The 26926-nt window shown below is 40.7% G+C and overlaps 1 protein-coding gene across 1 annotated transcript in view; it reads right to left on the minus strand.

Moving 5' to 3' along the window:
• Positions 1-4853: 4853 nt before the first annotated feature.
• Positions 4854-26926, minus strand: part of EPHX4 (epoxide hydrolase 4) — a 36483-nt gene continuing 14410 nt past the window's right edge. The window contains exons 3-7 of the mRNA XM_044003894.1: positions 22713-22870; positions 19710-19838; positions 12992-13095; positions 7757-7905; positions 4854-5867 (exon numbers count right to left, since the gene is read on the minus strand). Coding sequence (XP_043859829.1) covers positions 5636-5867; positions 7757-7905; positions 12992-13095; positions 19710-19838; positions 22713-22870 — 772 coding nt within the window. The 3' untranslated portion in view covers positions 4854-5635. The remainder of the gene's footprint in view (positions 5868-7756; positions 7906-12991; positions 13096-19709; positions 19839-22712; positions 22871-26926) is intronic.

A 26926-nucleotide genomic window follows, 5' to 3' on the forward strand; every position in this document is an offset into this window, starting at 1 on the left:
CCTAGAGAATCATTTTCTTAAAACCATACAATTCTTCTTCAATTGCTCCAAGGATTCTGCTTCCCACCTGTCAAAGGTGGGAAGATACTTAGATACTTAACTAAAGTTAGATACTTAACTAAAGTAATAAGGAAGACAGGCTTTCCTCTGATATTACCCTAATCAATTAAGGCAATAGTCCTTCTTGAGCTAATGGTGAGTGAGGGGCCTGAGGCATGGATTAAAAACTGGTTTCTGGTTGTTAGGTCGTGTCTGATTCTTTGTGATCCCATTTAGGGTTTTCTTGGCAAAGATATTGGAGTGGTTTGCCATTTCTTTCTCTAGCCCACGTTACAGATAAGGAACTGAGGCAAACAGGATTAAGTGACTTGTCCAGGATCACACAGCTAGTAAATGTCTTAGGTCAGATTTGAACTCAGGAAGATGAGTCTTTCAGATTCCAAGCCTCAGAGCTCTGTGCACTATGGTACCACCTAGCTGCTCCCAAAACTGGTTGGACATTCAATAAGAATGATATAAAAAGATTTTGGATCAGAACAGTATTCCCAGAATATTGATTAAGTATTGATAAGCATTTCTCATTCCAGTGAGAACAAAGACTTTAGACTAAAGTACTATGCCGTATATTACTTTGTAATATGTAGCTGAAAGAGGTAAATGCAGGAGGGAAGCACTCTACATCCTTCCATACTACCATTCAGTCTATATCTCTATCCCTTCACATACTTTTCCAAATTATGAGGTGTGAAGCATTGAGAATCAGATTATAACCATCCCATTGGAATCGTCTAGCCAAGGGATCGTGGATCATCTTTTTCATTTTGCAATCCACATAAATGCAGTCATTAAAATCAGTCACACCAGAATCCAAACAACTCTGAAGATAACCCAAAGCACAATTTATGCACAGGGTCTGTATTATACAGATGTATTATACAGACCTACTCTATGGCAAGTTAGCTTCAGGCCAAAGACCTACTGGACGCCCCCAGCTTCCTACAGAGGTGTATGCAAGCGAGACTTGAGAGAGATCTGGGAATAGATATCAGCTGCTGGGAGGAGATGGCCAAAGACTACACTCGATGGAGTTCAGTACTCAGGAGCAGCTTGCTCACAGCTGAGATGGGCCTTCAAGCTCGGGAGGAAGAAAAACGAAAGAGACGAAGGAACCAACGGGCAACAGAGAGCGAAGTTTTCCAATGTCCTTGTTTGGGGCAGGAGCTGCGGCTCCCATATTGGACTGCACAGCCATACTGTGGCCTGTGGCTCTTAAGGCACTGATCCATAGTCGTCCTCGGCTGGTGGAAGCCTACTACTAGGGCCCACTGAGAGCCTAGAAGATGATTTTATTGACTGTTTCACAAAGTTTGCTGAATGCAAGTGGAGTGCCAATACCGTTGCTTTCTATGGCTTTGGCTCCAATATTCTATAAATGATCTTGGAGGTATATAAGCAAAAGGGCTGTGACCCAAGGTTCTGATTTACCTTACAGCATTAGTGATTCTCCTGTACAGTGCTATGTGGTGGTAAAAGCCTTGGGGTCTTGGGGTCACGAGGTCTGGGATTAAATGCTGATTAACTGACCCTAAACAAATCACATAATATTGGTTTCCTCATTTACAAAATTTGAAAAATAATAGGATCAAAAATTAAGAGCCAAAAGGAAATTTAGATGCCTCCAAGTAAAACCTCCTGATTTTATAGAAGAGGAAACTGAAACACAGAATGTGTAAGTGACCTCCTTGAGGTCACACAGCAAGTGTGTATGGAAGGGAGAATTTGAACCCATTACTTCCTGATTCTAGATCTCAGCACTAATTCACTAACACACCATTGCCTCACAGTCTCACAGCAGAGTTGAGAACTCTCAAAATATTTTCTAAACTTTAAATCCTTTGACAATAACAATAGCAGAACTGACCTGGAATCAGGAAGACACGAGTTCAAGATACTCAAGGTACTTGTTACCTGTATGATCCTGGGCAAGTCCCTTAACCTGTTTGCCCCAGTTTCCTCATCTGTCAAATATGAATAATAATAGCACCTACTACCCAGTGTTGTTGTGGGGATCAAATGAGATAATAATTATAAAGTGTTTAGCACAGTGCCAGGCACATATACACACTATGGGTTAGCTATTTTTAGTATTATTATTGAAAAACACAAATTGTTGTCATGACATGCCTATATTTGCTAATTACTGGATCATCTCCATTTTCATAGAATAAACCCATTGTCAAACCCTTGATTACAAAGTAAAGCTTTTTCGGTTTATTGGAATGTTATCAGGTTACTAATAAAAAGCAGATGGAATAATATGGGTACCATGATGTCTTAAGCAGAGAAAAGAAATCGGATGTCCATTTCTAGGATGCTCATGAAGAGTATTGGGTTGGTAATTCTCATCATTTTCCCATAAGAATTAGCACTGTAGCATAAGGAATCGACCCTAAGTGGATTTGGTTATCTTTAAGTGCTGGACATGGAGTCAGGAAGACATAAATTCAAATTCTATCTCAGGGGCAGCTAGGTGGCGCAGTGGATACAGCACCGGCCCTGGATTCAGGAGGACTTGAGTTCAAATCCAGCCTCAGACACTTGACACTTACTAGCTGTGTGACCCTGGGCAAGTCACTTAACCCTCATTGCCCTGAAAAAACCAACAACAACAAAACAAACAAATCCTATCTCAGATGCTTACTGGCTATATGGTCCTAGGCCATAATCTCTCTCAGCCTCAAATTCCCTTATCTATAAAATGGGAGTGTAATGGTACCTAGCTTCCCAGACTTGTGAGGATTGAATGAGATACCTTGTTAAGCACTTTGCAAACCTTAACGTTCTATATAAATGCTAGGAGTCATTATGAGGGATTATTTCATATTTTAACTATGCTTTGGCAATTGGTCCAATGTTTCTGGTCCTCTGTCCTGGCAAAGGAATGCCACTCAGAGTCTGGGCAGCCTTCCCCTGGCTTTATAATTTTCATTTTGGGCCTTATACATTAGTATTCCAAGCTTCCTAAGAGTAGGGACTTACACTTCTTCTGTTTCACCACCTTGCTGGACACATCACTCAAAATACTTGCTATATCAAACACTCATTTGTGTGAGAGGAATTGAGCATCTTTTAAGTTTCCTAATGTGGTGGCTGATTAAATGGATTAATTAAAATGAATAATTCTTGTGTGTGCTTCTCCCTCTCCCCTCTTTTTACTTTTTTCAATTTTAAATGTTTTAAGATGTACATATAGATATATAAAGAATAATATTATTTTAAATGTATTTTGTTGTTTAGTGATTTTCAGTTTTGCTTGACTCTTTGTGATCCCTTTTGGGGTTTTCTTGGCAAAGATACTGGAGTGGTTTGCTATTTCCTTCTCCAGCTCATTTTACAGCTGAGGAACTGAGGCAAACAGGGTTAAATACCCTACCCAGGGTAACACAGATAGTAAGTGCCTGAGGCTTGATTCGAACCTCAGTTCTTCCTGACTCTGGGTCTGGTGCTCTATCTACTAAGTCACCTTGAGCCTCTCAACAACTTTGAGAGATAGGTTTTATTATTATCATCATTTTACAGATGAGGAACTGAGGCAAACAGGGTTAAGTGACTTGCCCAGGGTTACCCAGCTAGTAAGTGTCTGAGGCTGGATTTGAACTCAGATCTTTCTGACTCGAGGTCCAGCCCTCTGTCTACAGAGCCACCTAACTGCCCATAAATATGTGCCCTGTAAATGCATTATAGTATTATTACTGTAACAAATCATTCCCCAATTGAGAAATGGTCAAAGGATATGAACAGGCAGTTTTCAGATGAAGAAATCAAAGCTATCTATTGCCATATGAAAAAATGCTCTAAATCACTATTGATTAGAGAAATGCAAATTAAAACAACTCTGAGGTACCACCTCACCCCTATCATATTGGCTAATATGACAAAAAAGGGAAATAATAAATGTTGGAGAAGCTGTGGAAAATTTGGAACACTAATGCATTGTTGTTGGAGTTGTGAACTGATCCAACCATTCTAGAGAGACATTTGGAACTATGCCCAAAGGGCTATGGGACTGTGCATACCCTTTGACCCAGTAATACGACTACTAGGTCTGTATCCCAAAGAGATCATAGAAAAGGGAAGGACCCCATGTACAGAAATATTTACAACGGCTCTCTTTGTGGTGGCAAAGATTTGGAAATCAAGGGACTGCCTATCAATTGGGAACTGGCTGAAAAAGTTGTGGCATAGGAATGTAATGGAATACTATTGTGCTGTAAGAAATGATGAGCAGAAAGATTTTTGGAAAACCTGGAAAGTCTTAAGTGGACTGATGCTGAGTGAAGTGAGCAGAACCAAGAGAACATTGTACACAGTAACAGCAACACTGTGTGATGATCATTTGTGATAGACTTGGCTCTTCTCAGCAGTGCAATGATCCAAGAAAATTCCAAAGACCTCATGATAGAAAACGTTCTCCACACCCAGAAAAAAGAACTGTGTATTCTGAATGTAGAGTGAACCATACTGTTTCTACTTTTTGGCTGTTTTTTTTTTTCTTTTTTGAGGTTTTTCCCTTGTGTTCTGATTCTTCTTTCACAATATGACTAATGCAGAAATATGTTTAATGTGATTGTACATATATAGCCTATATCAGATTGCTTTCTGTCTTGGGGAGGGGAAAGGAAGGAAGGGAGGGAAGGAGAAAAATTTGGAACTAAAAATCTTATGAAAACAAATGTTGAAAACTATCTTTACATGTAACTGGAAATAATAAAATACTTTTATGATAAAAAGGAAATAAATATTTAGGGAAAAATAATATTATTACAGTAATATTATTGTAAATATATTACTATGTTATTGTAAAAATAATGTAAATTTCACTTCAGCTAATGACCACAGCTGAAATCAGGGTACAAGCCAGAACAAATAGCATTCACATATAAGTAAATTCTATATATAAATCTCCATTTTTCTGCCACTTTCTGGGATGACATGTGAAACCAATTTTCACAAAACACTGATTGGTAGTGAGAAATTCAAAGTACAGGGGGATATTTATAACTCTCTTAGAGAACACAAACACCTCTAAACATATCTGTCTTCAGATTAACATGGGAACATGCCATGAGATCCAAAAATTTGGTAACAGACCTTTTTAATGGTTAAAAAAAATAGTCAAAACAAACCCAAACTTTCCATCAATAAAATGAAAATTGATACTATTACATAACTGCCTTTTCATATGGCACACTTATATCTTCTCATTTTAAACTTGTAAAAAGGCACCACATGTTAACATAATGAAGAAAATTAGAAAAAACCATCCAATTCCCACAATTTCTTTTTTTATATAATTAAATATATTTTAAGGCAGGTATTTCATGTGCAAAACAGAAGAACAGGAAAAAAACCCCACATGAAGTCTTACACAACCTTCTTTTTTTCAACACAGTAAAACAACTGTGTGCCAACATAGTCACAATACAGTACAATGAAAATAGTGTCTTCCTGAACAAAAGCCTAAACAGAATGCTGAAAAAGTCAGCATTATTGGGGGTGGGGGTGGGGCTGTTACAGGCTTTTCACTTTCACATCGTTCTTTTGGCTATTACTGGCTTTTCACTTGTCCTTAAAATTACTCATTTTTCCTCATTTCTTCTTTGAGAAATGTCCATATTAATTTATTCACTATGTCAGGTTGATCTTGCTGAAGCCAGTGGCTGGCTTCAGACAAAATTGTTAGCCTGAAATGGCTCTTGACGTAAATCCTTGTGACTTCAGCCATCTCCACATCCATAAATGCATCTCTTTCTCCCCATAAAAGCAATGTTGGAGTGGTCACCTTATGATACTTTAGTGGCAGGCAGCTGTGAAGAAAAGATTCAAGGGTTTACAATTCATCCTCAAAATTAATACACCATCTATTCTAATGTGGCAGTATATGCTCTCCTTGGAAACTAACCTGTATATTCAATCTATTAAGATTCTCTCTCTAAAAAAAGGATACAGGAAATAATGTGCTAACATTTGTGTAGGGCTTTAAGGGTTACAAAGTGCTTTGTATGTATGTGTGTGTGTGTATGTATGTATGTATGTATTATTATTATTTCATCTGAGCCTTTAAATAACCCAGTGCAGCAGGTGAAATTATCCCCTTTTTACAGATGTGGAAACTGAGGCCAAGAGACATTAAGGGACCTGCTTTAGATTCACATAGCTAGTGACTAAGATAGAATTCAAAATCAGGTCTTTCTGACTGTTGGTGGTTAGCTGGATTTAAATTTGATCTGGTTATATAATTAATTAATAAGATTAATTTACTTTTTTGTGGGGGAGGAAGGGCAATGAGGGTTAAGTGACTTGCCCAGGGTCACAGCTAGTAAGTATCAAATGTCTGAGTTCAGATTTGAACTCAGGTTTTCCTGAATCCAGGGCCGGTGCTTTATCCACTGCGCTACCTAGTTGCTCCCAGAAGATTAATTTACTTTTAAAAAGATATGTAAGAAGGGGCAGCTAGGTGGCGCAGTGGATAAAGCACCGGCCCTGGATTCAGGAGGACCTGAGTTCAAATCCGGCCTCAGACACTTGACACTTACTAGCTGTGTGACCCTGGGCAAGTCACTTAACCCTCACTGCCCCGCCCCCCAAAAAAAATTAAAAAAAAAAAGATATGTAAGAACTCTTATATGTTGGGATGAAAGGGAGTTTTGATCTGTTTCCCTATAACTGTTGCTGTTTAGTCATTTAAGTCATGTCTGACTCTTCATGACCCCATTGGGGTTTTCTTGGCAAAGATACTAGAGCATTTGCCATGTCTCTAGCTCATTTTACTGATGAAGAAACTAAGGCAAACAGGATGAAGTGACTTGCCCAGGGTCATACAGCTAGTAAGTGTCTGAAGCCAGATTTGAATTCAGGAAGATGAGTCTTCCTGACTACAGATCTGGCTCTCTAACCACTATGCCATCTAGCTGTCCCATAATTGTATTTAGTTTTTAATGCTTGTAAATAATTTCTGAGATTTTTTTTTAAATGAACATCTGAACTAGGGAAATTTCTTATGTATTTAACAAGGCTTAATATCCTTTCTCATCATGCCTAATATTTTGTTCTATTAATAATATCATTCTGTTCAAGTAAACATCTATCTTATACCACGTTAATTGATTGGCTATTGCCGGGCAGCTAGGTGGTGCAGTGGATAGAGCACCAGGCCTGGAGTCAGGAGGACCTGAGTTCAAATACGACCTCAGACACTTGACATTTACTAGCTGTGTGACCCTAGGCAAGTCACTTACCCTCAATTATTTTGCCAAAAAAAAAAAAAAAAGATTGGCTATTGCACACAGGAAGGAGTAGAATGATAACCTCATGGTAACAGCAATGATCTTCCCTCCATAAATTAGGATGGAAATCATTCCTTTCATGTGACAGAAAATGTGTAGATTTGTATGGCTTCCTCAGACTATTAGTAGCAAGTGATACAGACTGTAGTCGCCCCGCTCCATGACTAATAAACTGTAAATTCCTACCCTCCTAGATAAAAATAAATAACAATTGAATTTCACAAACACAAAGTTTCCATTGTTCCTTCTGAAAGACGAACAGACACAAAAAGCAAAGCAGACAAATAAATCAAATCCACCAAATCCCCAAAGACTAGAAAAACATAATACTCTCCTCTCCTCTCCTTGAGATGAGGCCTTGGATCTCCAGAATTCGACTGGAATATTTTGCCCAGCTGAAAGACACTGACCTGAAGATATTTCGGAAATGGTTAATTGGGCCGGTCAGTGCTCCAGGTTGAGAAAAGACATAAACATAAGCTTCCAGATCTTCTGGGGTTAATCTGCACCCTTTCTTTCCAATGCCAGTCCTCTGGCTAGTAAATAAATGTTTCAGAGCCTACAGTAGAGAAAAGGTGAATCCTTAATACATGGTTCCTAGATAAACAGACTCCTAAGTCCAATCATTGCCTTCTGATGGGAGGTTGGGGTGGGGGCAGCTACCCAGCAGTACCCCCTCCTCTAGGCAGGTCAGTCTTCTCACTATCCTCACACCCCACACTCATTGATGAACTTTGCTTGTGCTCCTTTTCCCATATGTGCATGCAAATACTAGGAGGCCAATCATTATGAAACTTTGCCTGATTCAATTCAATTCGACCAATATTTTTAAGCAGCTATTATGTGCAAAGGCGATCTTGCTAGATGATGGAGATATAAAGAATATAAGGAAATTATCCCAGTTTTCAAGGAGTTTATATATTATTAGGGAGATATAATGTGTAAATGGATAAGAATACTATTAGATAGGGTATGATGGGGGCAAAAAAGAGTTCCAGGAATAATTGAGGAAGGAGAAAACATTAGTAGCTGAGAGATTCGACTGAGAGAAATTATTTTACTATTATATTGATAACCAATTATTAAATTTGGATCCAGGCTTTTCTCCTCAATTTCCTCATTAAAAGCCCAGCTTTCATTAAAAAGTTAGTCTCTGAAGGACATGACTGATTGTTCTTAGCTCTCAAAGAACATACTCTTCAATCTTGGGCAGGACCCCACCCAACCAGGACACCTAATTTTTGTATAATCAGAATCCAGACTGGGTGAGTTCCGACCCTGGGGAAAGGAGCCCCTGACCTTGTACCCCTCCATTAGAATTTATGGTGATCCGACTCATGAAACAAAAAACCAACCAGAGTGGTCTGGTTGGAGATGGGAGTTCCCTGTCCAGGTTGCTGGGAGTGGCTGAGTCTCATAATCAAACCTTGCTCTCAGAAGGAGGAGCTGAAGACTTTTAGCTCACCTCCTTGTCGAATGTCACCAATCAGGTTTATAATTTTTCACTTGTCAAAGGAATTCCCTTTCAGAAGACATTCAAAGCTTTCAGGACCCCCATTAAGCATCTTTGGTTACTGAGAGAAACTACTAACCATAAATTTATTGATTGTTGGCTAGTCTAATTAATGAGTGGATTATTAATGACCTGGAAACTGTCCTCTGGGGGGCGGGGTTCATTCATCACACCTGCATTGGCCCTTGAAAAAAAGAATCTAAGGAGTAGATATTTATTCATTCAATTAAGATTTATTAAACACCTACTCTGGGACAGTTGCTGTGAGGTAAGGAGGGGGGTGCATTCCAAGGAGATCGAATATTCCGTTTGAGGAACTTGTAGCCATCTGGTTCATATGGAACAAAGAGTACAGAGAGGAGTATGATGTGAAATTGGGTTAAAGATGGAGGTTGGTGCTAAATTGTGGAGGCCTTTAAATGGGATTTAACAGGATTTGAATTTTTTGTTAGAGACAACGAGGGGCTACTGAAGACTTTTGAGTAGGAGAGTGATCTGGGCAAAACTTTATCTTGGGATGATGGTTTTGGCTGCTGTGTGGAGGGTGGTTTGAAGAAAGAGATTGAAAGCAGGGGGACTGATTAGAGGGCTATTGAAACAGTTCAGAGGAGAGGTAATGAGGCCTGAACTCTTGTGGCAGACCTTGAGTTTGAGAGAGAAAGGGATAAATGTGAGAGATGTTGTGGAAATAGAATTAACCAAACCTGTTAAGGGACTGGATGGAGGTGGAGAAAGAAGGAAGAGGCAAGGATGACTCAACTTTCAAACTTGGATGCCCAGGTAAGTATAAGACAAAGAGCTGGGACCACCAGGTGGAGGTTTCCAGCCGGTAATGCTGGACTGGAGTTCAGGAAAGAGACTGGGATGCGAAATGCCGATTTGGGAGTCGTCTGCCTCGAGGTGATAACTGAACACACAGGAGGAGATGGGAGTAATAAGGGAGAAGGAGAAGAGAAGGGGCTCAGGGAAAAGCCTTGGGGAGCCCCTTAAGGAAGACACTGAGCAAATAAAGTAGATTGAAAATGGGAGAAAAATAATGAGAATAATGGTGCCCATTATTTGTTATGAGGATCAGATGAGAGATAAGTGTAAAGCACTCAGCAGACTGTACAGCACTATAGAAATGCTAGCTATCGTCATCCTCAAGGGAGTATTCTGATCCATTAAGGGAGAGCCCCGGAAGAGCAGTATTACCGAAACCAGAGGAAGAGAAGTGGTCAAGACAAGACCAAGCAAGGCGACGAGCATTTATTAAGTGCTTCCTGAGATACAACAAAGAGCAAAAGAAGGGAGTCGGCTCCTGCCTTTAAGACGTTTACTTTCTTTTTTCTTTTTCTTTCTTTCTTTTTTTTTTTTTTGGTGTGAGGCAATTGGGGTTAAGTGACTTGCCCAGGGTCACACAGGTAGTAAGTGTTAAGTGCCTGAGGTTGGATTTGAACTCAGGTTCTCCTGAATCCAAGGCCAGTGCTCTATCCACCGCGCCACCTAGCTGCCCTAAGACCCTTACTTTCTAATGCGGGAAGACAACACATAAAGCGAACTAAGATGGGGATGACGGGGGTGACGGGGGAATAGAGGAGAATCACCAACACCGAAGCAAGGTCAGGAAGGCTGAGGCAAGGCCGGTGGGTTTTGAAATGAAGGGGTCCTTAGTAACTTTTGGGAAAGCCATTTCTTTGGAGCGGTTAGATTCAAAAGCCTGATCTAAAGAGGTTGAGCAGTGAGTGATGGGGTGCAGTAGGCTCAGCAAGTAGAGAAAACACTCCCCGTTTGGCTGCTAAATGCAGGCCGGAGACATGGGGACACAGCAAGCCCGGCCCTGATGAATATGAGCGATCAGCTCAATTGGAGGTAATCTGCCCGTGTGGATTCTGGATCACAGGCAGCTCTATTCTGTGACAGGCTGGCTGACCACGGGGTAAAGAGATGGACTTTTTTGACCGTCTGCTAACATGAAACTGGGATTGCGTTTTTAAAAAGACACCCAGGAGCAGCTAGGTGGCTCAGTGGATAGAGCACCGGCCCTGGAGTCAAGAGGACCTGAGTTCAAATGCCGCCTCAGACACTTAACACTTACAAGCTGTGTGACCCTGGGCAAGTCACTTAACCCCAATTGCCTCACCAAAAAAAAAAAAAAAAGACACTCGAAGAAGAAGTAACTGGGAACTTTTTCCTTCTCTGTGGTGAGCTAGGAAGATGAACTACTGGGGAAACCCTGTGCCTAAGAGAGGGACCTTCAGCCAGCCCACAGGGAGCCACAGAGAGCATGCAGCCCTGCTCTTGTTGAGACTCGGGCAAGATGGCTGCTTTTGTTCTTTCTAAATCGAAGAGGCATCTTCTAGGCTATGACCTTGTGGGCCTCAGAAGGCAAGAGAGAAGATCCAGAGATCTTCTCTGTCAGGTATCGGGATGGTTGGAGTCCCTCCCAGATTTTGTAGACAGCTGAGGCCCAAGAGGAAGGAAATCCCAGCTGACCTGCCTGACTGCACAGCAGAGCATTGGAACCAACTAGCAAGAACTATTTATTTAGGATTGAGGCCATATAGTGGAGAGCGTGCCCCAGAGGATTGGGGTCAAGTGTTTGGACTTCTATTCTTGCTATATCTTCTCAGTAAGTATCCCTTTGTAAAAACTAATTAATATCGATTGGTTAAATGATTCTGAGGCCAAAATCACTGTGGGGGAATTGATAATATGATGGTAGTGATGATAAGAAGTAGCTAGGTGGCACAATAGAGGACTGGGTCTGGAGCCGGGAAGTCATGAATTCAATCCAGTCTCAGATACTTGTGACCCTGGGCAAGTCACTTGACTTTTGTTTGCCTCAGTTTCCTCAACTGTAAAATGAAAATAGTGCCCACCTCCCAGGGCTGTTGTATAGATCAAATGAGATGATATTTATAAAGCACTTAGCACAGTGCCTGGTACATGGTAGACACTATAATTGTTAGTCAAGCAGATATTTTTAAGGGATACCGACACCCTCTCAGGGGGACCCCTAGAATCCAGAGGGAAATGTGGCCTTGCTCTGGGGACTTGACTTCCCAGTTTGAGCCAGAAGCGAAGTAAGGATCCCCGGAGTCCTAAGGTTACACATGAGATGAAAGCCTGAAGGGATGTCAGAATCTAGTAAGTCATTTTAAAGGATAGTAGGGGGACAGCTAGGTGGCGTAGTGGATAGAACACTGGGCCTGGATTCAGGAGGACCAGAGTTCAAATCTGGCCTCAGACACTTGACACTAGCTGTGTGATCCTGGGCAAGTCACTTAACCCCAATCGCCTCACCGCCCCCCCCAAAATGATAGTAGGTCCTTGGGCATGTTTGCAGGTAGGGCAGGACCTAGTAAACAGGGATTGACTAAAAATGAAGGAGAGAAGGAATGATTGATGGGGTGAGCTCCTGAAAAAGGTCATCCCAATCAAAATTGACTATTCCCCTACCAGGTAGATTCTGTTCAATCTGACACGTGATCATATAATGTTTTATGTTGTTCTCAAATTGTCTTAAGCCTAATCGTTTCATGTACATAAGTATGAAATGGCGGCATCATTTCTGTGGCATTGTGCATAAGCACCTTAATGATCATCTTTCTGGGTTCCTTTGCCCACTGGCCACCTCGTTCTCTGTCTCCCCTCTCAACCTCTCCTGCCCTCCCTGCCATTCCTTCTCCTTTCCCAACACAAACTTGACAGTGCCTAGCTTTTTGATGGGGGCACTTCAAATGCCAGCTCATGCCAAGGGTCTAGATTAATGACAGGGTTTTGGGGGGCGGGGCAATGAAGGTTAAGTGACTTGCCCATGGTCACACAGCTACTAAGTGTCAAGTGTTTGAGGTTGGATTTGAACTCAGGTCCTCCTGAATCCAGAGCTGGTGCTTTATCCACTGCGCCACCTGGCTGCCCCCTAATGACAGGTTTTTAAAGGCTCTCTGCATGATGCAGACAGTCAGAAATGGAGGCACTGGAATTCTACTGAATGAGGGCCTAGAAGATAAACAAAATGATCAGAAAGGTGTAATATTTGAAACCTATGGTAAGGTTTCTCATTGCCCATCTGTTGATTTTGTTAAAGGGCAGAATTTGATGAAAATCTTTCTCAAAAACACTAATAATTGCACTGGCATAAGCTCACCTTGAAGTCGTTTATCGTGAACATGAATTCTGGGAACCACGGCATTTGAAAGAAGAAGTAGTAACCAGATTTGATCAGCTGTGAAGGGTGACGGAGGATGTATTCTGAAACAAAAATCCAGGAATTAAAAGCAAAAATTGATGATTTTTTGGAAAAAAATGACCGGACAGACAAATAAATTGAGTTGGGATTATAAGGAAGTTAATCAATCAATTAGCATTTATTAAGCACCTATTATGTGCCGGGAACTGAGGTAGGTGCTGAGGGATATGTGTGCATTTAGGGAATGCTTATGTTTATATTTATAAGAAATATATTTACATATTTCTTATTCATATATCATATATCTTACATATTTATAAGAAATGCTAATATAGGTAATCCCCAAACAGATATGAATACAAAAAGTATTGAGAATAGACACTAGAACTTTATTATAATGTTCTTTTGCTCAAGGGAGGAATTTAATATGAGGTAGGTCCATCTTGGACCATATCCTGAAGTGATTTAAAAATAATAATAGCATTTACATACCACTTTAAGATTTTCAGAATGCTTTACATATGTTATCTCAACCCAATGAGGTAGGTGATGTTATTATTTCTATTTTTCAGATGAGGAGACTAAGGCTCAAAAAATATCAAGGGACTTGCCCAGGGTCACACAGCTAGAAAATATCTGAGGCAGAATTTGAACTCAGGTCTTCCTGACTCCACAGCCAACACTTTATCCACTTCATCATTTAGCTGTCACCTAACTTTTGTTAATGAAATATCAAAATGGCCTTGTTCCATGGTGATTACATCTCCTATCGTGTCTCATATCCCATCCTGGCCATTTTCATGCCTGCTTCCCTGCCTTAAGCATATACTCTTTATACTGACCCCGGCTTTGCTCTGGGAACAGTAATCAAAACATTACCACTGCTTCCAGAAAGGGCTTGTCTTCACTATCTATATGACTTCCTGAACTAAAGCACCCTGGTCTCATATCTGTGTAGTCTCCTTGTATTAGAATAAAAGCTCTTTGAGGGCAGGTTCTATCTGTATTTGTTTCCTAGGACTTAGTACAGTTCTTAGCACACAAGAAGTCCTAATAAAGGTTTTTCATTGATTTATGAAGATGGTCCCATTGTCTGGATCATAAGATCAGGAAAGGGGCACCATTATAAGTGTCTTAGTGATAAATTTTTACCCTTCTTTTTCTTTTCTTTTCTTTTCTTTTTTTTTGGGGGGAGAGAGCAATGAGGGTTAAGTGACTTACCCAGGGTCACACAACTAGTAAGTGTCAAATGTCTGAGCCCAGATTTGAACTCAGGTCCTCCTGAATCCAGGGCCGGTGCTTTATCCACTGTGCCACCTAGCTGCTCCCCCTACCCTTCTTTTTAACAGAAGTATATTAGGTGTTTGAAGAATTCTCAAAAACCTCCAAGAAAATCAGGGATACAAATTGTAGAGACCGGATATTGAAGCAACTAGAGAGAGGAAGGTCAAATACCTCATGTTAGCCTGTACAGTGTCATCCCCGAAATGCATGCAGTCTGAGCAGCCCAAGGAAAGCTGAGTCCTGTCTCTTGACTACACATTCAAGGTGATTCAATACTGTCTCCAGGGACATATGGGAAGATAATTATTTATTGTTATTGTTTAGAAGGTTTCCATAGCATCATAGGATGAAAAGATGGAGACTGGGAAGGGAACTGGGAGACTATTTAATTAAACATCCTCATTTTATAGATGAGGAACCAAAAGTCCAAGGAAGATGGACCACGGGGGTGGTGTGACTGACTTGGCAAGGCCACACAGGGAGTGAGTGGTCAGAAGCAGAATTCAAACCCAGGCCATCTGACTCTGGACCCATAATATCTAGTTTATAGTTCCTGTACCCCTTTTCACAATTAATGGAAGGATATATTTGCCATTTGGGAGTTTCATAGCTGCAGGTGCCATATTTCCTTTGTAAATGGAATTGGCAGTGCTCTTTGGAAAATATGTCTGTCCCTGCTTCACATTTTTATGGAACTAGAATGAAAAATTGAGGACCTTTCTCCCTAATATTAAGGTTATGCATTAGGATTTTCTCCTCTATGGAACCTTCTCCCTATATATAAGGTAGCTCGGGCTGTGCAGGGAATGTGTTTGACCTGTCCCGTGTAAGTGACCTTGAGGCCTCTTCTAACTCAAAATCTATGGTCAGTTATTATATATATCTATATATCTATATCTATATATACACTTATATACTTAAGTATATTAAATATATACTCATATATTATACTTAAATATATGCTTATATATTTAATAAAATAAGCCCCAGGCTGTTGTACATTTTAAACTTCTGTCCCTTTTCACAACTTCTTCTTGCCTATTCATCATTCTTGATATACTTGTCTCAATCTGTTGTCTGGGTGAAGGCCTCAAGGTATTAAGCACATGGGCTTGGGGACAGCTATTTTTCTCAACGCTCAGAGGCCTCTCAGACGATTATTTTTTGCTTACTTTCAGGTTTGCGGCTTTATTCCTAAGAAATGAAGTTTCCAGAAGTGTGATCTGGAGAGGTGGAGCATTATTATATTACATTTTCCCTAAAAACCCTTATTTAGCAAGAAGACCTATTTGGCAACACAGTTAGAGATCTCAGCATGATTAAGGGAAGAGTGTATACTAGCAGGTAACATTTATAGAGTTCCACAAGATTTGGAAAGCAAATATTCCATTCAGGATCTCATCTGCTCCTCACAATAACTCTGTGAAATAGGTGCTGTTAGTCTCCCCATTTCACAGAAGAGAAAACTGAGGCCAAGTTGCCCAGGGTCATATGGCTAGGTGAGTGTCTGAAGTAGGATTTGAAATCTAGTCTTTCCATCTTAGAGTCCAACATTTTATCCACTGCAGCACTCAGCTGCCTTTAATATAGAAGGGCTGGCAAACCGAAGGGGGAAATAGATCGCTGACATGTCCTTTGATGCTCATATTGACTCAGGCTGTGTCCTAGTTCTTATTGACAGAAGGGTCCCGGAAACATCGCCAACTGTAATTTTAGTTGAACTGATCAGCCAGCTGTCTCTCTGGCAAAATAAACTGGGCAATAAGGACTTTGGGGTGAACTGGGCAAACATGGAGATGGTTCCACAGAAAGTTAGGGGTGAGGGGCGGCTAGGTGGAACCATAAATAAAGCACTGGCCTTGGATTCAGGAGGACCAGAGTTCAAATCCAGCCTCAGACACTTGACACTTACTAGCTGTGTGACCCTGGGCAAGTCACTTAACCCTCATTGCCCTGCAAAAAGAAAGAATGAAAGAAAGGAAGGAAGGAAGGAAGGAAGGAAGGAAGGAAGGAAGGAAGGAAGGAAGGAAGGAAGGAAGGAAGGAAGGAAGGAAGGAAGGAAGGAAGGAAGGAAGGAAGGAAAGAAGAAAGAAAGAAAGAAAGAAAGAAAGAAAGAAAGAAAGAAAGAAAGAAAGAAAGAAAGAAAGAAAGAAAGAAAGAAGGGATGAAAAGGCCTCAGAGAACAACTGTAAATGTAGCTGTGTTCTAAAACTTGAATTCTCTGCTGTTTGCTTGAGGGATTAGATGTGTTCTGCTTGGTCCCAGAGGGCAGAACTAGGGACAAGGAGGAGAGATTTCAGAGGGACTAATTTAGGCTTGGTATAAGGAAAAACTTCCCAACAATTAGTGCTATCCCAAAGTGAAATGGTTTTCCTGGGTAGGTGATGGGTTCTCCCTCACTGGAGGCTTTTTTTTTTTTTTTTTGGCGGGGCAATGAGGGTTAAGTCACTTGCCCAGGTTCACACAGCTAGTAAGTGTCAAGTGCCTGAGAAATGAACTCAGGTCCTCCTGGATCCAGGGCCAGTGCTTCATCCACTGCGCCACCTAGCTGTCCCTCAATTGGAGGTCTTTAAGCAAAGCCTGGGCTACCACTTGTTGGGTATGCTGGGGAGAGGGGGAGGGATTCTGGGTTGGACTTCAGGGGTTTTTAACCATCTTTTTTGACCTGGACCCCTTGGGCAGTCTGAAGAAGCCTGTGAACTCCTTCTCAGAATTATTAAATGCAAAAAAAATAAAATAAAATACAGAGCATCACAAAAGAAACCAATTATATTGACATAGGCTTTCAAGTGCTTACTTGGTATAGTACCTGGCACATTGTAGATGCTTAATAATGTTGGTTGACCTGACTTAACAGTTATTAATATTTTTTTGGAAAAACCTCAGGTCAATAGACCTTAGTGGAATCCCTGGTAGATGACCACTGAGGTACCTTCTGACTCTGAGGTTCTGTGGTCCCCTGACCCTACTTCTAGTATTGCAGAGTTAGGACAGCTGACTATGTGTACAACTCGAATTTTATGTCCATAATGTAGTAGACTATACATTCAGGGATCATTTCTAGAGAAGTTACTCAAGTATATTCCTCCATCTCTCCCCCATCCCAACCTTTGCCTATTTCCCTTCTTTCCTCTCCTGGTTTATTTTGAGGAAGGGGAGAAATACAAGGTGATTTTTCTGTGCACAGTTCCTAAAGTCCCTAAACTCCCCTTACCCATCCCATACTAACAAGAGTTTTGTAGTTTCAGAATCCGTTTAGAGGCTTCATTTAATGTTCTTTTTGAGGGAATCGAAGGGAAGCTCAGGCAACTTGCTGGCTTCTCTCCGCCATCTTGGCTCCGCCCCCAACTAACAAGAGTTCTGAACTTAGATTGGGAACTCCTTGAGGGCAGAGATTGTCTCCCCCTCCCTTTTTTTTTTTTTTTGGTATGCCCAGCACTTACTTTGCATAGTGCCTGGCACATTTCAGCCATTTCAGTCATGTCTGACTGTCTATGACCTCATTTGGGGTTTTCTTGGCAAATATACTAAAGTGGTTTGCCATTTCCTTCTCCAGCTCACTTTACAGATAAGGAAACTGGGGCAAACAGGATAATACAGCCAGAAAGTGTCCAAGGTTGAATTTGAACTCATGAAGATGAGTCTTCTTAATACCAACCCCGGTGCTGTGTGCACTATGGCACCACCTAGCTGCCCCTAATAAATGTGTGTTGACTTGGCTTGACTTGAACTTGTGAAAGGGTGGCAAGAGCCAGCTGAAGGGAGTGGTTTAATTAAGTACTGTTTGCTAAAAGTAAATATCAGTGAGCTCAACCACTACTCTTATTTCTTTCAGTCCCTCTTATCACAGCTTCAAAGTCCCTCTCAGAAGAGGACTGCCACTACGGATAGCATAGCCATCAGCCAGGAGGCAAATCGGTTTCATAGCTGCCATGACTCACTATTGTCAAACCAAAGTCATTGCATAATCCTTTTCCTCCTCACCTTCCATTTAAATAAGTAAAATAGTTGCTTACAGGGTTTGTGCATGTGTGCATAAAATTAGATAAGTAAATAGGCTAAGATCTGCTTCTCTAAGATTGTTATTAACCCTGATTTTCCTGTTAGCAATATTCTCAAGGCATCTCAAAGTCAACGTATCCATAAGAGGACTCATTATGTTTCAACCCAAACCCACTCTTCTTCTGAACTTGCCCTCTGACATTGGGGGCAACACTGCTTTCTGGTCACCCAAGTTCGCAGCCTGAGTTATCCCTAACTCCTTACTTTCCCTCATCCCACATATCTGATTGGTTGTAAAGCCTTGTGTCTTTCACATTTGCCCACTTATCTCCACTCATATCTAATCCAAACCCTCTCCTTTCACATCAACCACTGAAACAACATCCTAATTGGGTTTCATGTCCTTTTCTCCTCTCTACTATCCTCTTTGTTGTTTTCAGTCATGTCCAACTCTTTGTGACCCCATGTGGGGTTTTCTTGGAAAAGATATCGGAGTAGTTTGCCATTTCCTTCTCCAACTCATTTTTCAGATGAAGAAACTGAGGCAAACAGGGTTAAGTGACTTGCCCAGGGTCACACAGCTAGTAAGTGACAAGTGTCTAAGGCAAAATTTGAACTCAGGTCCTCCTGAATCCAGGGCCAGTACTTTATTCACTTTGTCACCTAGCTGCCCACTAATTGCCTCCTCTTAATGAGGATTTTCTTGATTTTATCCTGCTACTAGTGTCTCCCTGTATACAGGGGGGGGGGGGTGTATGTGCAGGGTAAATAGTACTTACTATGTGTCAAGCACTGTGCTAAGTGCTTTACAAATATTATCTCATTTGATCCTTGCAACAACTTTGTAAGGTAGATTTTATTATTATATTTATTTTTCAGATGAGGGAACTGAGGCAGACAGAGGTTAACTGACTTGCTCAGGTCACACAGCTAGGAAGTGTCTGAGTCTTGATTTGAACTCATGTCTTCCTGGCTTTAGACCCAATGGTCTATCCACTCAGCCACCCATGTAGCTGCCCCATGTATGTATATATATATATATATATATATATATACATATATATATATATAGAGAGAGAGAGAGAGAGAGATGCATATATGTATATATGCTATACATATATACATCATGTCTTCCCTGATGGAATGTAAGCTCAACGAGGGCAGGGATGGTTGCATGTTTCATTTTTGGTTTTGTATTCCCAGCAGTCATTACCAAGCACAGGGTCTGGCAAATAGGAAATGAGTAGTAAATGCTTGTTGACTAATTGATCCATTGGTTGTACACAGCTTCAAGGTCAGCACAAATTCCTGTTATTTTACATTTCGATCACCTTAGGCTCATTTGTTCCATAAACATGGAAGCTTACAAGTAGAGACTTGTAAAACTCACCTGTGAATACATTTGGGTGAGGAAAATTAATCACAACAAGCTTGGTCACCAGTTCTGGATAACAGATGGCAATGAGCCAGGCAATCATCCCTCCCCAGTCATGGCCAATCAGTACACACTTACTGTAACCTGAAAAGAGAAACAAATATATACATACATACACACACATATATTCATAACACACACATACACACATATATACACATATAGAGAGAGGATGTATATGTATGTGTGTATGTGAGAGAGAAAAGGGGGGGAAGAGAGGGGGAGAGTGAGAGGGGAGAAGAGAGAAAGAGAAGAGAAAGAGGAGAGAGAGAAAAGAGAGGAGCAAGAAGAGAGGAGAGAAAGAGAGAAGAGAGAAAGGAGAGAAGAGAGGAGGGAGAAGAGAAGAGAAGAGAAGAGGAGAGGAGAGGAGAGGAGAGGAGAGGAGAGGAGAGGAGAGGAGAGGAGAGGAGAGGAGAGGAGAGGAGAGGAGAGGAGAGGAGAGGAGAGGAGAGGAGAGGAGAGGAGAGAGAGAGAGAAGAGAGAGGAGAGAGAGAGAGAAGAGAGAGGAGAGAGAGAGAGAGAAGAGAAGAGAGGAGGAGGAGAAGGAGGAGAGAGAGAGAGAGAGGGAGGGAGGGAGGGGAAGAGAGAGAGAGATCAGTCTACTTTCAGGAACAGCAGTCAGGTTTTACTTCATATAATATAGTTGCCTTTCTTTGTTCTAGTAATAATAACTAGCATTTACATAATGCTTTAAGGTTTGAAAAGCACTTCTCAAATAGAATAGACGTGATCATCTATTCTTACAACAACAATGTGAGGTAGGTACTATTATTATCTTTACTTTACAGATGAAGAAATTGAGGTGGCCAGAAGTATAGTAACTTGCCCAAGGTCTCAGAGTTACTCACTGCCTGATGCTGGATTGGAACTCAGGTCTCTTGACTCCAGGTCCAGCCCTCTATCTACTGTACCACCTCACTAGCTTAGTAAACATGGATTTTAAAAATGTCCTGCTACCATGGTCAAGAATATTATAGAGGAGGTAGCTAGGTGGCACAGTGAATAAAGCACCAGCCCTGGATTCAGGAGGACCTGAGTTCAAATCCAGCCTCAGACACTTGACACTTAATAGCTGTGTGACCTTGGGCAAGTCACTTAACCCCAATTGCCTCACTAAAAGAAAAAATAAAAAAAAAGAATATTATAGAGGTCCTAGTTTCATTAATTTTTTAGGATAAATTCTGTAGTGAATATAAAAATTATTTACTTCTTGAATCCTGAGAGAAATTTTATTTATAGTAAACCCAGACAAGTCCTATTTAAGTTTACATTTATAACTCTCTAAATGAGAGTCACATTTCAGTGAGTAAAATAAACAAATAAATGAAATCCATTGGCCTCAACTAATAGGGAATAGGTGTTCATGGGAGAATAATAGTCATGGATTTAAATCTGGAAGGGAGCTTGGAGACCAAATCAAACCCCATCATTTTACAGAGGAGAAAACTGAGTTTAGGGAAGATTAAATGACTTGCCCAGGGCTACAGAGCTAGTAATTGTCTAAGGCAGGATCTGAATTCGGGTCTTCCTGATCCCGTCTACCCATGGTACCACCTGGAAACCAGTGAGAATCAGGAAAGTCTGAATTATAGGATTTATTATTTTTCATTTTATTATACTTTTCCTGACTAAACAATTATTTTATTTCCCTATCACCCAACCTCTCTTTTTTGGGGGGAGGGGAGGGGGGAGGGAAATGAGAGTTAAGTGACTTGCCCAGGGTCACACAGCTAGTAAGTGTCAAGTGTCTGAGGTCAGATTTAAACTTCTGAATCCAGGGCCAAGGCTTTATCCAGTGTGCCACCTAGCTGCCCCACCCAAACCCTCTTAACAAATATGCATAGTCAAGCCAAACAAATTGCCCCACTGTTCAAGTCCAAAGATGGATGTCTCATTCCACATCTTGAATCCATCACCTTTCTGTCAAGAGGCAGGAAGCATAGACCTGACCTCCAAAATCATGGTCGATCATGGCATGGATCAGAGATCTTAAGTCTTTCAAAGTCATTTGTCTTTATGATGGCTTTATTATTTTATAAATTGCTTTCCCGGTTCTGCTCACTCTGCATCAATTCAGCCAAGTTTTCCAGGTTTCTCTGAACCTATTCCTTTCCTCATTTTTTTTTTTTGTGGGGCAATGAGGGTTAAGTGACTTGCCCAGGGTCACACAGCTAGTAAGTGTCAAGTGTCTGAGGCTGGATTTGAACTCAGGTCCTCCTGAATCCAGGGCCAGTGCTTTTATCCTCCGTGCCACTTAGCTGCCCCACCTTTCCTCATTTCTTATGGCAAACTAGAACTCTATTACATTCATATACCATAATTTATTCATTTATTCTTCAATTGGTTGGCACTCTAATTTTTAGTTCACCACCAAAAATAAAAAAGCTGCCATAAATGCTTTTGTACATGCAAATCATTGTAGAATATATTTTAAAGAGATGCTATTTTATTACTTGGAGTCAGAAGGACTGGGTTAAAGTCCTGGCTACTTACTAGCTTTGTGACTTTGGGGAAATACCTTTCCCTCTCTGGGTCTCTTTTTCCCCTTCTGTGAGATGATGGAGTTTGACTAAATAATAGCTCAAATTTATATAGTGCATTAAGGTCTGCAAAGTGCTTTACATATATTATCTCAGCAGTGCTGGGAGATAGTTACTATAGGTATTAGCCTCTTTTTACAGATGAGGAGATTGAGGCAGGGCGAGATCATGTGACTAAATGATCCCTGTGGTTCCTTTGCCAAACTAGGCTAATGGGGTGTTGCTAAATAAAGATTCCCAAGGGAACGCCTTTTAATGAATGAATAGCAAAAATACTTATTTGTAAATGAGGACCTCTACACTATTTTTAAACCCTCTAATTCTTTTAGATAAATTTAACAGTCCCCTTTGAATTCCTGTTCACACTAGCAATTTACTTAGCAAAAGGAGCAATGCTATCTTCTTACTGCTCACATACCTAGAGAGTCCAAAATATCTTTTATGTCCACCACAATGCAGTCCAACTTATAACTCTCTTGATAAGAGGGAGCATCTGTCTCTCCATAACCTCTTAAATCCAAAGCTACGACTCGATATTCACTTTTAAATTCCCGTAATTGGTGGCGCCAAGAGTACCTGTGTTGGAAAGAGAAATCAAACATGGGAGATGCATTATCACTATGGCATATTACATGCTACAGAATTTCTAAGTGGAAAACCAGCAACTCATCTGCCATTTGAGATGAAGAAAAAGAATAACTGATATTTATATAAAGCTTTAAGGTTTGCAGAATGCACTCTGTGATCTTATTTGATCCTCATAATGATCGTGTCTTGTAGGTGGTATCATTATTCCTTACAGATATCACCTTATAGATGAGAGAACTGAGGTAGATCGAGTTTGAGGATCAAACAGCTAGTAAGTCTGAGAAATAATTTGAACTCAGGTCTTCCTGCATTCAGGTCCAGAGGTGCCTCCTAGCAGCCTTCAACAGAAATAGAGGTGATGTGTCTATTAGTAAGCAAAGAAGAATAAGTGACTTTTGAGATGGGAGCGTCTCATAGGACAAGAATACAGGACCTCACATTTACAGGACCTCACATTCAGATCTGCAAAGGACTGTAGCAGTTACCTGGTCTAATAGCTTCATGGGAGGGATGAGGAAACCGAGGGATTTGCCCAGAGTAAAACAGCTGCTAAGTGACAGAGGCAGACTTTGTTTGACCCCAGGTTTTCTGCCTCAAGGAGCATTTTTCTTTATACCCTGCCAAACCGAGCTCTCCTTGTTGTTAAAAATCACCTTCCTGTTATATTTTCTTATACTTTGATGCTATCAATCTGTGAAATATTCCATGAATGATGAAGATAAGTCACGGTTGGTGTGAAGTCACATCTTTCATTTCTAGGGGTAATTAAAAGATTTCATGATGACAAAAAATGAGGGTGAAGAGGAATTGGAGAAATTGGCCAAAGCTCATCATCTAGACCAGAACAAAGGTGGGATGATGGGAGTAAAACCTTCTTTCAATGCAAGATCATTTGATTGACCTGAGACCATCTACTTATTTCCCTGCAGAAATACACTCTACTCACCTTACTCCACTGTAGAATAGGGCCCCATTTTTTTAGCAGTAACAGCTTAGTAATAGATGAAATGGTCTAAAGATAAAAGAAAATCACCAATTACCATAGAAATATTAAAATGACAAAAGCTAGAGATAACCCTCTGCTTACTAAAGTTGAAATTCTCCTATGGTAATGATTTAAAATAAGGAATAGAAGTGAAATAAACATTGGGGAGACTAAACTAAAAATTATTAATGAAAGAAGAATCTGTAGGCTTTTGTGAAATCCAGAGATCCATAAGATTTCAGTCCACATGAGAAAAAGGTTTGGGGTAACAATTAGATGAGAAAAATCACAGAAGTTTTTCATCAGGAAGGGACCTTGGAAAGCATTAAGATGAACCCTTGGATTTTACAGATCAAGAAACTGAGGCCAAAAGAGGGAAGAATTTTCCATGGGTGGGGAGGGAGGGGTCTCCTGCAGAAAATGGCATTTGAGCTGAATCTTGAAGGGGACCAAGGAAATGAAAAGGTAGATCTGAGGAAGGAGAACATTCCGAGCATGGGGGAAAACCACAGCAAAGGCACCAAGATGGGAGATGGATTGTCATGTACCAGGAAGAAAGCAAATAAGTCAATATCCTTGAATTGTAGAGGTGTATGTGGAGGTGAGAAAAAGAGTAGGAATATGGGAACCCTAAAAGGTACCTGATTGTTTGTTGTTGTTCAGTCATTTTAGTCTCAAAGAGACTGGAGTGGTTTGCCATTTCCTTCTCCAGCTTATTTTACATATGAGGAAACTGAGGCAAGCAGAGTTAAGCAACATAGCCAGGGTCACGCAGTAAGTATTGGAGGCTGGATTTGCACTCAGGTCCTTCTCACTCCAGATCCGGGTGCTTTACCTGCCACCTAGCTGCCTTGTGTATCATATTATGAAGACCTTTAAATGCCATTTAGTATTTTATCCTAAAGGTAATGGGGACTCCCTGGAGTTTAACCGAGGGTCATGTGTATGGATGTGTGGAATGGTCAGACTTTAGGAAGATGGGCTGGAGGAGAGGACAGACTTGAGGCATGGCAACTGATTAGAGGTCAAATGCCATAGTTCAGGCTGTGAGTGGAGAGTGAATGAGAATGAGAAAAAAAGGACATGGAGGTTAGATGCCTGGGGTTGTTGGGTTATCTACCTCATCAAAATGTCTGTTCCCCCAAAGCAGGGACTGTTGTTGCTTTTCTGTGCTCATATCCCCATATCCCCATCACTAGGCACACAATAAGTACTTAATGCATGCTTCTTCATTTGTTCCTTCATTCACACTAACATGAAAGCATATGTATAAAACTGACATTTCGATTTATGACTGTTATGACAGCTGATGTGCTTCCCTCCCCTCATTATCCTCCCTCTACTGAGAGGGAAGATTGGAGATTTAGAATGTCATAACTCAGGTGGCAGTTTAAGGAAAGACTGTTCTGAAAGACAAAGCTGCTCCTAGGCCACCAGCCCCTGAGTAGCTAGGCACCATTTCATTCCTTTCAGTCTCTCACAGTCAAACACACTGAACAAAAAAGTCCTGTAAGGAAACCTTGTTCTCCAGAAACAAGGAGAGCAATATATGCCCACCCTAGACCAATGCAAACAATCTTGGCTAGAAATACACAACTCTCCACACCAAGAATGACAGGACTGGCCACTAGACACAGTGGGAACAGGGCTCCTTAGCTAGCAAGGTCAAGCTATCAGTCTGAAGAAGATCCTCAACAAGGGTAAGGAGTTGGGGTGAGGGGAAGGGAGGCTGAGTATGAATGATGACCAGCAAGAGGTCAAGTTACCTCGAGAAGTCTGATGGGTCTTCCCTACCTGCCTGCCTTGCATACAAGATAGGACAGAGCTGCTGTCCAGCCCAGGCAGTAACAGCCGTGGATCTGGGCAGTTTGTCAGGCACTAATGAAATGCTGAATGCACATAGTACCTTGGCAGTGTCAGCACCATGGCCAGTGAACTGTATAACTTTTGGGGTCCAGAATCTTTTATAAGCTGTGGGAAATGAACGACAATATCAACTCACATTTATATAGTGCTTTATGGATGGCAAATTACTTCTATCACCACAACCCTGAGAAGTGGGTAGTGCAAGTATTATAATCCCCATTTTACAAATGAGGAATGTCACTAAAGTAAGAGGAATTTGGAAATGTTGAAAAATACTCTTTCTAGGTTGGGTGATAGTAGTTTACTTCAGTAGTAATAGTAGTAGAAGTAGTAGTAGTTGTAGTGGTGGTGGTAGTGGAAGGAGGAGGAAGAGGAGTACTTTAATGGGGTATTATTAGTAGTAGTAATCATAACTATTATTTTACTATGCATATTTCCTATAAGGGTTTTTTCTTTTTCCAATGGGGAAGGTGGAAGAATAAAGTGATTATTGTTCATCGAAAAACAAATTAAACATTTTTAAACAGCTAGGATTTATATAATGCTTTAAAGTTTGCAAAGCACTTCATATAAATCTTTTTTCTCATTTAATCTTCATAACAACTCTGGGAGGTAGGTACTATTCTATCCTCTATTTACAGATAAGGCAACTGAGGCATAGAGAGCTTAACTGATTTACCCAGGGTCACAGAGATAGCAAGTGTCTGAGGAAGGGTTTAAACACAGTTCTTCATGATTTCAAATCCAATATTCTCTCTACTGTATCATGTAGCATTTTAAAGCATCTGATTGTTATATAAAAAACAGTATCTTTTTTCTCTAAAGAAACTGATTTGCCAATATATTTTTCCATCTTAATGTTTTCCTGTGAGCTTTTCGTGTTTCTTGGAACTGATTTTAGATTCAATAGAAAGTAGTCTTCCAGAGGACAGGAATTTTCTCATTTTGATCTCCACTACAAAGCCCAGTGCCTGGCACATAGTAAGTGCCTAATCAAGCTTGTTGATTTGGTTGTTTGTCTTAATAACTAAAGAACTTGAAAGTGTCATTCAATGAAACAAATTACTAATTTTGGTGACATCCTTCAGGAAGTATGCCCTTGCTCACTAAGGCAAAGATAGATGGATTTGTCCTATTTCAAACTTTAATACCCCCCAAACTAGAGAATTCAATATGCCCTCTGATACATGTGT

This window comes from Dromiciops gliroides, chromosome 4 (genome assembly GCF_019393635.1).
Source record: "Dromiciops gliroides isolate mDroGli1 chromosome 4, mDroGli1.pri, whole genome shotgun sequence".
Classification (NCBI taxonomy): Eukaryota; Metazoa; Chordata; class Mammalia; order Microbiotheria; family Microbiotheriidae; genus Dromiciops; species Dromiciops gliroides.